At 37.5% G+C, this 14,639-nt stretch overlaps 2 protein-coding genes across 2 annotated transcripts in view; one reads left to right on the top strand and one right to left on the bottom strand.

The window, feature by feature from the left end:
• Positions 1-9,311, bottom strand: part of zranb3 (zinc finger, RAN-binding domain containing 3) — an 81,732-nt gene extending 72,421 nt beyond the window's left edge. The window contains exons 1-2 of the mRNA XM_065244577.1: positions 9,240-9,311; positions 8,873-9,028 (exon numbers count right to left, since the gene is read on the bottom strand). Coding sequence (XP_065100649.1) covers positions 8,873-9,012 — 140 coding nt within the window. The 5' untranslated portion in view covers positions 9,013-9,028; positions 9,240-9,311. The remainder of the gene's footprint in view (positions 1-8,872; positions 9,029-9,239) is intronic.
• Positions 9,312-10,232: 921 nt separating this feature from the next.
• The window catches only part of r3hdm1 (R3H domain containing 1), a 36,368-nt gene continuing 31,961 nt past the window's right edge, over positions 10,233-14,639 (top strand). The window contains exon 1 of the mRNA XM_065244579.2: positions 10,233-10,372. The gene's annotated coding sequence lies outside the window, so the exon portion shown is untranslated. The remainder of the gene's footprint in view (positions 10,373-14,639) is intronic.

Consider the following 14,639-nt stretch of genomic DNA (forward strand, 5'->3'; position numbering starts at 1 on the left):
CTTGCTTTATACTAACAAAACAACACTGATATCATGGTAAAGTACTGTGGTATACAGTGGGGGTGCTTTAATTTGTTTTCAAGTGAACAATTTTAAACATACTTGAGTGAAAAAATGAATGAATCTGGTTTAAGATTAGATTTCAGGTTTAAATCCCAAATATTCAGTGTTTTGGATGCCTATAGAGCCAATGCTGTATCCTTTTTGTATCAAGTAATAAAACAAAAATAAGATAATATATCTGCACAATATTTTTTTATTAAAGTGACCTCCTGAAATATCTACAGTATGATATAGAGGTAGAAAGACAGAGAGAGAAGTAGAGCGAGTGAGAGCGGTAGAGAACGAGAGCGATCGCTATGAGCTCTCTGTTCATCTTATTTTTTTTGTGCTCTCGGGTTGAAAGGATGATTAACAACCTCTGTCCTGCCCGTGGGTTTTCTTCGCCTTCAGATTGTTGGTTCACTTGCTAGCACCATGTAATGTGCTCTCACAAGCCTCGAGTGCCACTCAGGTGTGTGTTTTCGCACATTAATCACTGTTCTTTAAATAACGCAGCTCGCGACCGACGAGTGTTCTGTCTGATTTGCCTGCCAGCAGCCTTAAGAATTTCATTGTTGGACATTTTTAAATGCCGTGTAATGCTGTCTTGTCTTTTTTCATTAGGGAGGTAATCTAGATCTAGCTAAAAGTGCGTTTTAGGATACTAACAATAATGGTAAATGTTGGCACGCTAAAATGCGAAGCTGGGTCTCACAAATTTTAAAGTAGAACTGCCGTGATTGGTTTCGAATTATCTGTTCATGAGTTTGTTAAAGGTGGGGTGCATGATCTCTGAAAGCCAATGTTGACATTTAAAATCACCTAAACAAACACACCACTACCCCAATAGGATCTGGACCTTCTTTTTGTTAGACCCACCCCAGACATACACAACCCAGGCAACGATGTCGGTAGACACGCCCCTTATTGCTGATTGTAACCAAGGGTGTTTTGGTACTCGGCCCGATTCCCTTTTCTTAAGTGTTGTTTTAAAAATCATGCACCCCGCCTTTAATGTTCAGGCTAAATGTATCATAACGTAACTCTTCACAAGACTTTGATTACAACTGTCATCAGCATCGTAAATCCTCCAACGTCTTTTATTTTAATTTTTATGTATAAGTATGTATTAAAGTTTATGTTAAGGAGCATAACAATAAATTGAAGTCTATTATTGTCAGGCTCAAAATATTGAGTGTTTTATATTAGTGATGTAATGTAGATCTAGCTAAAACTGTGCTGCGTTTTAGGATACTAACAATAATGGTGATTGTCAGCTTGCTAAAATGCGAAGTTGGGTCTCTAAAAATCGCAAATTTTAAAGATACAGACATAAACACAGAACCAATTTGCATAACAAATTCACAGTGTTTAACAACAAATTGAAGACACTTATATTCAGGCTCAAAATATTGAGTGTTTTACATTAGTGATGTAATGTAGATCTAGCTAAAACTGTGCTGCGTTTTAGGATACTAACAATAATGGTGATTGTCAGCATGCTAAAATCCGAAGTTTTGTCTCTAAAATTGCAAATTTTAAAGATGCAGTCATAAACAAAGAACATTTGCGTAACAAATTCACAGTGTTATATCTTGGCTGGTGCTGCGTCTTATAGTCAGGTGCGCCTTGTAAGTCAGTATAAATTAATTTTGACATTTATGAGGCAAGAGACAACATTACCGTCTACAGCCGCAAGAGTACACGCTGTCCGATGAAAACCACGTATGTCCATTTTGCAGATTTTGAGATTTTTCGATGGATTGAATGTCCAGGTTCATTTCCGTATACATTATGCTTCACATATCTAAATGGCCAATGAAAAGTTGTGAAATCATGTCATCTGATTTTCACGTATATCCATTTGGTGTCAAAGCTGTCAATCACGCCGCGTATCTCCTGCCCTGTGGAAGCATCTCGCCGGTCTCATGAAGTTTCATCGAAGCTCAGCACTGGATAGCCGAATAAACATAGCCTGGTGAGACAATGACTTTCCTTCATCGAGGTAAACGTCTCCCCCCTGGCGCCAGACGTACGTCTAGGAGTGACAAAATTACGCTAGGACTGTGCAAACAAAGTATCTGTCTTGCATTACAATGTCAGTGTATTGATTCATTGTCCTTTCACAGTTTGCAAGAGACATTTAATAAATGTATAATTAATATTAAATAAACTAAGCATATTTAATAAACTAAGACATAGGCTATTTAATAAACTGAGCGTATTCATCTGTCAATATGAAACGCGACTTGGCCATTCAAATTAATGATCGAAAGAACGCATATCGACCACAGTTACTGTAAAATATGCACGTATGTCTATTTAAACTCAATTTTGGTCAAATGTGGATTATATCATTACATTTGGCAAGAATATGGTTACATGTAAACATGTCGTACCAAGTATGACAACGCTACATTCAACTGCTTTTGAAATACGGTGTTTTTTTCACTTCCTGAAAAGTAACCGTTTTGGACATACGTGAGTTTCATCGGGCAGCGACGATATGCTGCTTCGTTGCTAGTTGGCTTGTTCAGTTAATTTAGACTATTCAACCTTCCAGGAAAGTTCTGTATGCTATGGTTTATCGTTTAAATAACTGATAATATTACTTTTAATGTACAGACATCTTGGATTTTGTGAAATAATTTTCTAAATAAACGCGACATATAGTCCACTGCGACTTATATATGTTATTTCGTCTTAATGACGCATTTTTGAATGATGCGGCTTATAGTCCGGAAAATATGGTAGCTAAAACTGTGCTGCGTTTTAGCATACTAACAATAATGGTGATTGACAGCATGCTAAAATGCAAAGCTGGGTCTCTAAAATCACAAATTTTAAAGATAAAGTCATAAACATAGAACAAATTTGCGTAACAAATTCACAGTGTTTAACAAAAATTGAAGACAATTATTGTCCGGCTCAAAATATTGCGTGTTTTACATTAGTTAGGCAATCCAAATCTAGCTAAAAGTGTGCTGCGTTTTAAGATACAAACAATAATGGTGATTGTCAGCATGCTAAAATGCGAGTTGGGTCTCGCAAATTTTAAAGCTACAGTCATCAATGCAGAACTTGCGCAATAAATTCACAATGTGCAACAATAAGTTAAAGGCTCAAAATATTCAGTGTTACATTTTTAAAAATAAGTACAAAAGTCAAATTAAAGGCGTACTGCCTTTTTGGATAGTTACAGTATGTGCGAATGTAGGTATGCCTAAAACTTTTCTGCATAGTTGTTTCTCTAAAATCGCAAATGTTAAAGCTGCAGTCATCAATGTAGACCTTGCATCAACCTTGCATCAACAATTCCTAGGATTCGGTTCGGTGGAAAAAAAATCTAGGATTCGGCTGAACCCGAACGCCTTCAAAAAGCGCAGTATTCGGCCGAATCGTCAAATTCATTAAATTATTAAAAATGTCGCAAATCCCATCTCAATACCCCTGCATCAAGTTTTTTTACATTCTTTGGCTGAATGAAATAGACTTCCTAAAAATATGCTTTGAACAATCGAACAAAACCAGCTTGACTAAGCTGAGAGACCAGCTAAATACATTAGGCTGGTATGGCATAACAGTAACAAATTTTTAAGCAAGTCATCCCTGACATGAAGGCAAGCGGTGGATCAACATAAGGCTGCTTAATTTGCACTAATTTATTACATTATTTCACTTTCATTACAAGCCTAATATTGAACAACCGCTTAATCTTTTCCCATGCCTTAATTTGCACCTCTGATGCAATTATAAACGGCGCACTGTACCCCTCCTTCACAGCTTTCCGTCTCAGATCAATAGTTATCGATTGTCTCAGCCACGGTGCTCGATTTAGAGACAGAGATAGTTTGGCTGCGGCATGTGACATGGTGGGTCGTGGTGTATTGGTTTGATTGGTAGTTTAAAGTTCGGGGCTCATTAAACCACAGTTATTGTGTCAGCAAGCCGTATGCTAATGCGCCCCCGCGTATCGTTTCATCGCTCGAAATGATGAATTAGCGTGTATTCGTAGCCCGTACGCGGGTACATTACGGCTTTATTAGCATCTTTAATGTGGCGTGACCGTGTTAGTACAGAGCTGATAAACTCACGTTTCTCGCGTTTGTGATGGACAGAGCGTAAAATTGACATCCGTCATGCTACAACTCGCTAGCTGTACGGCGGAAACCAACATCAATACACGATAAATAACAATTCTAGATGTGCTTGTGACTTCCCTTGTTACTCTGTATTTGCCACCCAAGAAAACTAAATTTACATAAACATTTTTGGAGGGAAATGGTGATGAGATTGAAGAAAAAAGTGGAGAAGAGTTGGCAGGATGTTTTGGGTATTTGTCAAAAAATTCCTATTCCCAAGTCTCTATAATATTCCATTCCCTACATGTAGCAAATATAGCAAATCATGGTAAATGTTTGTAATCTATAACCTTTGGTCTAATACTTTAAGATGTTCAAGCGAGGTTGTATCAAGTGATAACTGATCGTAACCTTTTGCGCTTCATCGATATTAAACCGGTGTGGAAATCTATCTTTTTGACTCGTAACAACTAACTGATGAGATCTTGATCTAACCAGCACGGTTCTGCTCCGAAACACTGGATCATTTGAACAAGCATCGTGTCTCAGTGTGTGCTTTGGCTGTGTTGTAAGGAAAAAAGCAATTCTGCTTCAGGGGATTATTGAATTGCTGAGAGAGATAGAGAGTGGGAGAGGTGGGAGATAAAAGGAGGAAAAAACGGAAATCGATGGTTTAGAAAACACCAAGTGGTTGTATTCTATTACACAAGTGGTACAAAACGCATATCTGCTCTAACTGCGAGGTAAAAACTGCAAAGATTAAAAATAAACTACATCTATGAACACGTAAACAAACGCAAAATGACTACAGATTACTTCAGTTCTCCGAGGTGGCCAACCGGAGTTAACTCAACCAACTAAACCATTTAAGCAAGATCATCAAAGATTTTTTTTTGTCTATTTATTTATTAACATGATGATAAAGTAGAACAAAGGAAATGAGAAGTTTGGATCTGGACTAGTCGCACTAGTAAGCGCGATACATTTTAATTTCTTGTTGTCGACACAAATAATAAAAAAATAAAACATCTTGTTTGTTCTGTTTGAGTACATTTGTTCTCAATTTACATTTAAAATGTGGGCACGGAGGAAGATAACCAGGTATAACTTGACATTTAATTTCGCCATCAGAAAATTAACAAACAAAAACGTACGAAAGTACGTCATTGTTGTATAAACATGCAAATCTAAGCAGCTTGTTGATTTAAGCGTCGGCGCTCCAAAAATGTCTGCGCTAATTAATCTCAAGTTTCTTTTTAAATCCGACAAGCCTAATGTGAAAAGAAAACAGTAAATAACGACTTTCATTTCCCACGCCAAAAACACGAAACAAAAACTGGTTAGTCATTGGCGGTGACACGCGCGCGGCCGTGTGGACGGCTGTCACGGTTCATTAAACAGGAGGTGGAGAGTCTCTGTACGGATAAAGTAATTACAGCCGAGGATTGCTCGAGTTATTGGCTGGAGTGGAGATTACATATTTAATTAGAGAGCAATTATCTGGGGCCGTAATCCGCATACTAACTGATTACCGGGATCAAAGCGCTACACAAGGGGAAATTAATCGTCAAATTAAATTCGAGAACAAAAAGCGAAGGCCGCACGTCCGTTCGTATAAAAGTGATAGCTTCATAAAGGTGATTCATATGTTCTTTTTGATTGATGTAGTAACTTTTAACAGCCAAACTGGAGATAACTTTTACAGAAGTCAATATCAAAATTTACATTAGAATCCAAAGCACGCTGTTTGGAAAAATGTATCTCAGAATGCAATGCTATTAATTTGACCTAAACGTAACGGTCACATGACAACAACAGGGTTCCCACACCTTAGTTAACTTCGAAAACAAGGACCTTTCAAGGACTTTCCAGGTGCAAATCCCCCTCAAATTCAAGGACTAAATGTAGGGACACATTTTGAGTGAGAGCAAGGTTACATCATGTTACCTTTTAAGATATATTTTTACAGTTCCCTTTTGAGGGAACTCGCGCTGCGTCACTGCGGTGACACTTTGGGGACGCCTCCAGGGGTAAGTGTGTCTGAATGTGTATATCAAATTCAACCAATGGTGAGGCTTAACGATAAAGACAGGGTGATGCGGGAGCCAGGAAGTCTATCGCTATCTGAAATATTGCCAAAGACGGCGTTACAGGGACGCAGGAAGTAAGGAAAGGGAGACGCAGCGTCTCGTTTCCTTCTCAGGGAACAACAGTTACATACGTAACCCAAGACGTTTTCATGTGCCAAACATAACTATGCAAAAAAGCATTTTGGTATGAATCAAAATTTGCATATACAAGATATAAGCATTTAAAGTGAACAGTGTAGCACGTGTGCTTAAAAGTCTAGAATTTTTATGATATCATCCTACACTACACAGGGAATAATATGGATTTTTTCCAGAAAACTTCTAGCATAAAATAGATTCAAGCACTTTCAATGACCTGTATCTATGTATGTATATTTTCAGAAACTTCCCAGGGCCTTGAATTGCATACTACAGGCTAGAGAACCACCAGGGTTATTCCAAACAGCCTATATTTTGAATCTATACCACAATGCATTGCAGTGCAAACGTCTTGGAATCATGCGGATTTCGCATCATCATTCAAAACCGTAGAGGAGAAAGAGCAAGACAAAACTTTTTTTTTCTACTTAGATATTTATTTTTAACCATTCAACAGCAGCTGGAACTAATAGTACCTGTCTAGTTAAAGAGGAAATTAGTGTCGGCCGATTGAACGCAGTCAGACGTGATTATGGTAAATGTAAAGCGCACTTATTCTGCAGCCAACTGCAACAGACCCCTTCAGCTACAAAAACCCTCCGCAATAACTCTTACAATTATTACTGAGGGTTTGCTTAAAGGTTAAGTCAATTTTCTTTAAAAAAATCCTGATAATTTACTCACCACCATGTCAACCAAAATGTTGATGTCTTTCTTTTTGTTCAGTTGAGAAGAAATTATGTTTTTTGAGGAAAACATTCCAGGTTTTTTCTCATTTTAATGGACTTTAATGGACCCCAACACTTAACAGTTTATAAAAATTGCAGTTTTAAAGGACTCTAAATGATTCCAAACGAGGCATAAGGGTCTTATCTAGAGAAACGATTGTCATTTTTGGCAAGAAAAATAAAAAATATGCACTTTTAAACCACAACTTCTCGTCTTCCATCGGTCGTGTGACACGCCAGCGCGACCTCACGTAATTGCGTGATGACGTTAAAAGGTCACGTGTTACATATATGAAACGCACAATTGCAGACCATTTTAAACAATAAACTGACACAAAGACATTAATTAGTATCATTCCACATACAACAAGGTCGAACGGTCCTCTTTCTCCACACTTGTAAACACTGGGGTGTAGTTTTGCATACGTCATCCGTGACCTTTTGACGTGATGACGTATTACATGAGGTCGCTTGCGCGTCACACGACCGGAGGAAGACGAGAAGTTGTGGATTAAAAGTGCATATTTTATATTTTTCTTGCCAAAAATGACAATCGTTCCGCTAGATAAGACCCTTATGCCTCGTTTGAGATCGTTTAGAGTCCTTTGAAAATGCAATTTTAAACTGCATTAAAACTGTTAAGTATTGGGGTCCATTAAAATGTGAAAATTCCTGGAATGTTTTCTTCAAAAAACATAATTTCTTCTCGACTGGACAAAGAAAGGCATCAACATTTTGGATGACATGGTGGTGAGTAAATTATCCCGATTTTTTTTAGAAAATGGACTAATCCTTTAACTTGAGCAGTCAAGTCCAGCATAAAGTTTTTGGAAGCAGCGACTGCAAGTAATAAAATAGACAGTGCACCTTTAAAACATAGTTACAAATCCAAACATAACATTAATTGGCAATGCCTAATTTTCTCTCTTGTAAATAATGCAATCGAACCAAAAAATCAGGCCGTCCCATCATCCACAGTGACTCCGATTCCTTTGGGATTCTGTTATATCCGTCCCATCGAATGTTCATCTAATTAAGTGTCTGACCCCATACCAGAGATCAGAGTATCCTACCATCGATCCGAGAGACCCATTGCTATGTCTACTAACTGACCCGTCTGACCCAGAGCTACAAGAGCATTGACTGACACAGAACAAGAGTAAATTAGACTCTTACCGATCGTAATTAGGCTAGGATTAAGAGATATACAGTATATTAGCTTTGTAGAACAGGGGCATTGCTGGATATAGACACAAAGCAGATATAAAACGATGTTCATCCGATGTTCCAGTGCATTACAAGGTATACATTTTTATCAGCATGTGTGCTCCCTGGGTTCGAAAGATAATCCACATATGTCTGTCCCATATCAAATTATATTTTGTAAATCAGTGCATTATGGTTATTATTTTAATGGTATTGAATTTTAGGGATCATAACAAAATATCTAATTACTTCCTGTAACACAATTGGTAGAAGATTGCAATAGCAACGCAAAGGTTATACAACAGGTTTGATGCAGGGGAGGGGACACATACTGATAAAAATGTATGCTTTGAATGCACCGTAAGTTGCATTGGATAAAAGTGTCTGCCAAAATAATGCATGCAAATGTAAATATTATGAATTCTATATATATTGCAAACAAATTTGTTTTTTTCTCCACAATTTTTTTATTATTATTTGAGATCAAACAATAATTGCCCATCCACCTTCTGTGTACCCCCTGTTGAAGACCCCTATACTGTTTAAAGACCCTGTTTCAGAGTAACAGAACACAAAGTGAACTGACCTTCCATCCCTCGACAAAGCAAAGCAGATCCCCTCTCTCTGGAAGGGCATGAGTTTATCCTGCAGTTTCTTTGGAAGTTGCTGGAATGCATCTTTCCCAACAGATGACTCCTCTGAATATTTGACTTGACTGTTTTTCATTGCTTTGACTTCAATTCTGTATATTTTTCAAATGAATATATGAGATTTACAGTCAAATGTGATACAACCGTGCTTTGCGGTAAAGTAAATACTGCATACCAAAACAAATTCATACTTATACACAAGTACAATTTCCATACTATAACAAATACATATAGAAGAACAACTTTAACTCAATCTTATACTTCCAAAACGAGTGCAATGCAGTTACAGTACACCACACTTACCATTATACGTCCCAGTTATCAGAGATTAGCGCATGCATGCATGATTTGACATTTCGCGGCAAGACAGTCAATGACGTCAGAAAGGCACGCGTACGTCATATCAACGCGACGACTGCGAATTTAATGGCAATGAGCATAATCGGTGGTTAAAATGGTCTGTTTTGTTTGTTCTGTAGCCTCTTAATGTACAAAACATTTCACTTTAAAAGTATATCGGAAACAAACTTTAACGTGTTTATGAAGGAACATTTGGTATGTTTTGATGTGTTACTGTGAAAACGTTACGGCGTTCTTTTTCTCTCAGAAAAACGCCGTTTATTTTTAAGGAAATGTAATACGTCGTGATTCTAAATGCCAGTCAATCGGCTTCTTTCACCATTCTCTTGCGTTTAGAAATGTAAATACAACCTAGAGCCGAAAACAAGCTGCCAAGCAGGGGCGGTACTTCCGGGACATGATTACCGATCACCTATTGGTTGAAACCCTATCACGTGGCATGGAAAAGTTTTTTGAGTTAAAAAGGGAAACATTTATACTTCATATTCATCATTCACAAATCAAATTAATTAATAGTTTGTTTATATTATATATTTTATTTAGTCCTATGGACATTAGTTACTTCTAAATACAATACAAATTTTATAATTAATTATAAGTATAATTTCCTTACTAGTAAAACCAATAATACATACTGTATTTCTTAAATAAATGTTTATATTTTAACTGGTATTTTCAATATTAAATATTGTTATTTTCATATATTTTGAATATATCTGAATTTATTTTATATTTTAGTTTATGAATAAAAGTTTGTGTTAAATCTAGGACTATTTTAAAGTTGATGTAAATTAATTTACCGTGATGTAATAACTTGCAGTGACTATTCTAAATATATTTGCCTGATAAATTGTTAAGTAGTTTGATTCTATAATAAGATCCAGTCGTATTTTGGGGCCACGCGGCGCCCTCTATCGGTAGTCTTTCATTGAAATATTATTTTCCCTTCCAGGCTTGAAGGTTTCGTCTTCAATGCCGCTGACAGACCGACAGCTTTGCCTTCAGCCTTTAGCAGCCATTAGACTCATTATTTTTCCTCATACCTCTCAAGATTTATCCTTCTTTCTGTCATAGAGGTAAGCCTACATCATATTTACCCTCATTAAACCCGAATTATCGCGATTTTCGCCGTTTTTCCTGTCAATGTGGCTGATCTGGTAGAGCTATGTGTGTTTTAACTCACTTAGCTTTACCATGTGTGTTAGCGCACCAATCTATTTTGGTCGTTTTTCAACAGTTTCAGGCCAAAAGCCGAACTCGGATGACTGACAATGTTTTTTCTCGGCGCCTACGAGTGTTTTGTAAACAATTTGGGTATTTTGATGCCTAAGTATTTATGAAATATATGTGGTAGATGATCTTGTATTAGGGCCAATGAGAGATCAGACACACAGGAAGAGTAAATAAATAAACATGCAAATAAATCAATCACATACATGTTTATGCTTTAAATGTGATTTTATTTATTAGGATTTTATCTAATTGATGGATTTTTAGTTTTAGGGTTGATCTTTGTAGGTTGGTCTGAAAAGATCCAGGCTTCATTCATAAGGGCCTGTGCAGGGAACCAAACCACCAGTAGGAGATTATAAAAGATATATGATACTACTACTTATTTGTCTTTTCATATTTAGGTTTAGCATTAAACCTGATTGGTTGATAGGAAGGTGTGCATTTATGTCTGTGTATTAGATTTATATAGTTTTGGTTATGCATGTACAGCATAATGAGATTTTATTGCTAATATTAGGCTTATTATTGGTATTAGTGTTTGATTAGGTTGATAAGGCAGAAAATATGTTATTTTTTACATTTACATATTTGTTTTATATAAAAAAAACATTTTATTCTATTTAAAGCTTTACTAAGCTACTGTTTTATTGTCAAAATGAAATATTTGCATAATGCACTGTGTATTAATTCTTATAATTCACATTCAAGTCGGCGAGTGCATCAAATTATTGTTGCATGAAATAAATATTAATGTTTCAAAACATTTGATCATACAGATCAGTCATGGTTAGATTTGGTTTGTCCATTACACTAGTAATGGAAGGTCAACCGCATTGCATTGTGGGATGCATTCCACACAGTGTGCTGTAGTTGTATGCTGTACCTGTGGGAAATGTAGTAGGTCATTTGGGATTTCATGCATATATATATACAGTAAACCACATACTATGCATACTATACTGCAGCAATGGGTGCTGTTTTATAGTTTCATGCCAGTTTTTGATGTCATAAAATTTGTTATTAATCATATAACATAAATATAGTTTATATTAAAAGCAAATATCTCAATATGTGTGCATGTTTAGTTCTGATCCACTTTTATCAAGAAATCTTTTTAGATTATCGCAGTGTCATTTTAATTTATCACTTGTGTTTGTATTGTTTCTTTAATGTGACAAAATAATAGATTATAATGTTGCTCGCCAATCTCCATACAGATATTTGTAGAGAAGTAGTAATACCTTTTTTTAAATATTGTATGTTAACTTAAATCTAATCTAAATTACAGTGCAACACATTTTATTATCTCTTTGTGTGTAGTTAAATAGGTCTCATCTTTACAGCTTTTCAGGCTTAATCGCTTTGGCACAGCGTTATTGTTACCTGCTTGGCTACCAGATGCTTTTTCTCCAGACCAGCATGCTGTAGATCGATTATAGGGGCGTTCGGAAGAACTCAAGGTCATGTCTGTGATGGTTAAGGATTATGATATGAAACATTTACAACCTTCAACGTTCTGCATTTGCTATCCGTATCTTCAGTTTTTCAGTACCCCAGAAGCAGCAGCAGCATATATTTTACTTAACCAAATACGCAAACTTCATCATTCTTAGAAACACCTGACGTGATTCATAGTCTTGCTCTCCTTTTTGACCTTGCGATTGTTCAGCTGTTGTTGTTTTATTTATATATATATATATTTTTTTAAACGCTCGTACGGTGTATTGTTAGGCGTTCTGGTTTCCTGCGCCGCTGGCCTGTTTCTGTCACGCCGAATATTAATGTTTGTGCGCGGGAGGCGCTGCGGTAAGGAATGATCCACGAGCTCCCGTTCGTAGCTCATCTGCATCACCACAGGAGGATTCTCACCTGTGCCCCACACCTCATCCCCCCAACCACAATCCACACGAGCATCACTTTAGTCCGCAGGACTGCATTCGTTTATTGTGCTTTCTTTCATACTGTCTGAGTCTAGACATTGTTTGGATAATTACTTTTTGCCTTAAGATGCATGAATGTAATAAGTACCGTAATACTACTTAGCAAGGCTTTTGGGGTTAAGAAGTAAAACCAATACTCTGATATACTAATGTCCAAAGGAGGTCAGAATAACCTTGTTTTTAAAGTTACCCGTTTGCACTCTGGTTACCCAAAAATTGGCGTTAATGTAGGGAGCGATAAGCGTTGAAATAGCATATCACCTCCAAACGAGGTCAATATCACCTTTCCATGGATTTTTGGCATATCATGACTGTTACCTGTTTACCCTCTGCACCCTGTTCACCCGATAAGTACCATTCATCTTGTGCAAGACCTCCTTATTGTGCTTCTGGCAAGATTTGTTATCACCCAGAGAGATTGGCATCAGAAAGCATCCAGAATTCCACAAAACCCTCATCGGCACATTTTTCTTGGATGTAACCAGGTCTCGGATGCGCCCGAAGGTGTCACCTAGACCAGAGAAATGACCATCAAGACCGGTCACCTTTAAATGTCAACACATTTTCTCATTCTGCACTTACACGGCTGAAAAAGCCACCGGACAGCAGACCTTCTCCTTTTCCTTCGTATTAACGAGAATAATGACTGGCGCAGTGATTCATGGCGCCGTGGTATTTTGGGGCGCTACAGAGTTATTGACCTGTTCTATCTAACGGTAATCAGCGTGCCGCTGAATGTTCCTCCCTAACAAGATAATATCCGATACAAATTACTACCAAGGTTCCACCTACTGCCCGTGTTGCTTCATTAATCCATATCGTCCTCATTTATTTTAGGTTTTCGGCAACGGCGTTTGGTCAAGATAGTCCTGACGCAACGCATATCACCAACCCCCCTCAAAGTGCTTATTAGAATCCGTCTGTAAACTCCGACCCTTATCCTCTGGCTATTCCCATCGCGCATTCGTACACCGTTGGGGGCAAGGCAGATTAAACAGCGCTGTCAAATTTCCTCTGCAGGCAAACAGCATCTTGGGCTACAATTAGCCGACAGTGCAAGTGCTGCTGCCCCCCTCCCGATCTTTTGTTATGCAAATGCGATGTATGTCATGCTCCGTTTAGCTAAAATTTTGCAGGATTTCTCTTTCAGCGATGGGCGCTGTGCAAATGCCTGGTGAATGGGGACTTTTACTTGACTGGCTTTGTGTAACTGTCAGTGTGACTTTTTCTTCCTCTTTCCAAGCAAAACCGCCGCAGTTGTTGTCGCAGACGGTCACCATCACCTCTTGATGGAAATTGTTCGTTAATTCGTCATTCTGGCTCTGTATCTCGTTAGTATGCAAACGTTTTTGGACGTTATATTTAAACAGCATTTTTTCGCATCAAACCATCTCATGTCGACTTTTCTTAACAGCAGTTTTGGACATCATACCCATCAAGCCTACCTTAACTGCATTTTTTTGGGTGCCCCAGTTAGTGAGCTGCCTATCTAGGGAGTTTCTTTGATTTATGTATGTGATGAGTTACAACCAATGAGCTGCCTATAAAGACATCAAACCTAGTGATCGGCATGTCTATTCATTCTTTTTTTGGGCTATGTTAGTAATGAGCTGCCTAACTAGTCAGCACGTTCGGCACCATACGTAGTGAGCTGCCTACCAAGACGGCATTATTGAGAATTGTGCCTAAATCGTACCTTTTTAGACAATGAAACAAAACTGAGTTATGACCAAAGCAGCCTTTTCGATCATTATACCTAGTGAGCTGCGTACCTTGTCAGGTTTTGAGAATTGTGCCTAAGACAGAAAAATCTAAATGAGTTATGTCCGCAACAGCCTATTTGAGCATTATACCTAAGGATCTGCCTACGTAGGCAGCTATTTTTGTATTTGTCTTAATCAATGTATTGTAATGTTATTGGTTCGCTGTATTTAAGCTTTGGTTTCAGATTTTCTGCTTGCCTTTAGTTTTTGGCTTTGGAGCAATGTTGGCACTGCATATTATTTCCTGTGACCTACTTTTTGAAAATCACCTCACCTGCCCGTGTCCTTCAGCAATGCAAAAAGTGTTTATTAAACCCGTGCTGCATCCACTACGCCCTCTAATTACCATATACATTTTTTTTTTTTTAAAGAAGAATTACTGTTTATCTGGTATAAGTGGGCTTGTT

Source organism: Paramisgurnus dabryanus, chromosome 24, assembly GCF_030506205.2.
Source record: "Paramisgurnus dabryanus chromosome 24, PD_genome_1.1, whole genome shotgun sequence".
Classification (NCBI taxonomy): domain Eukaryota; kingdom Metazoa; phylum Chordata; class Actinopteri; order Cypriniformes; family Cobitidae; genus Paramisgurnus; species Paramisgurnus dabryanus.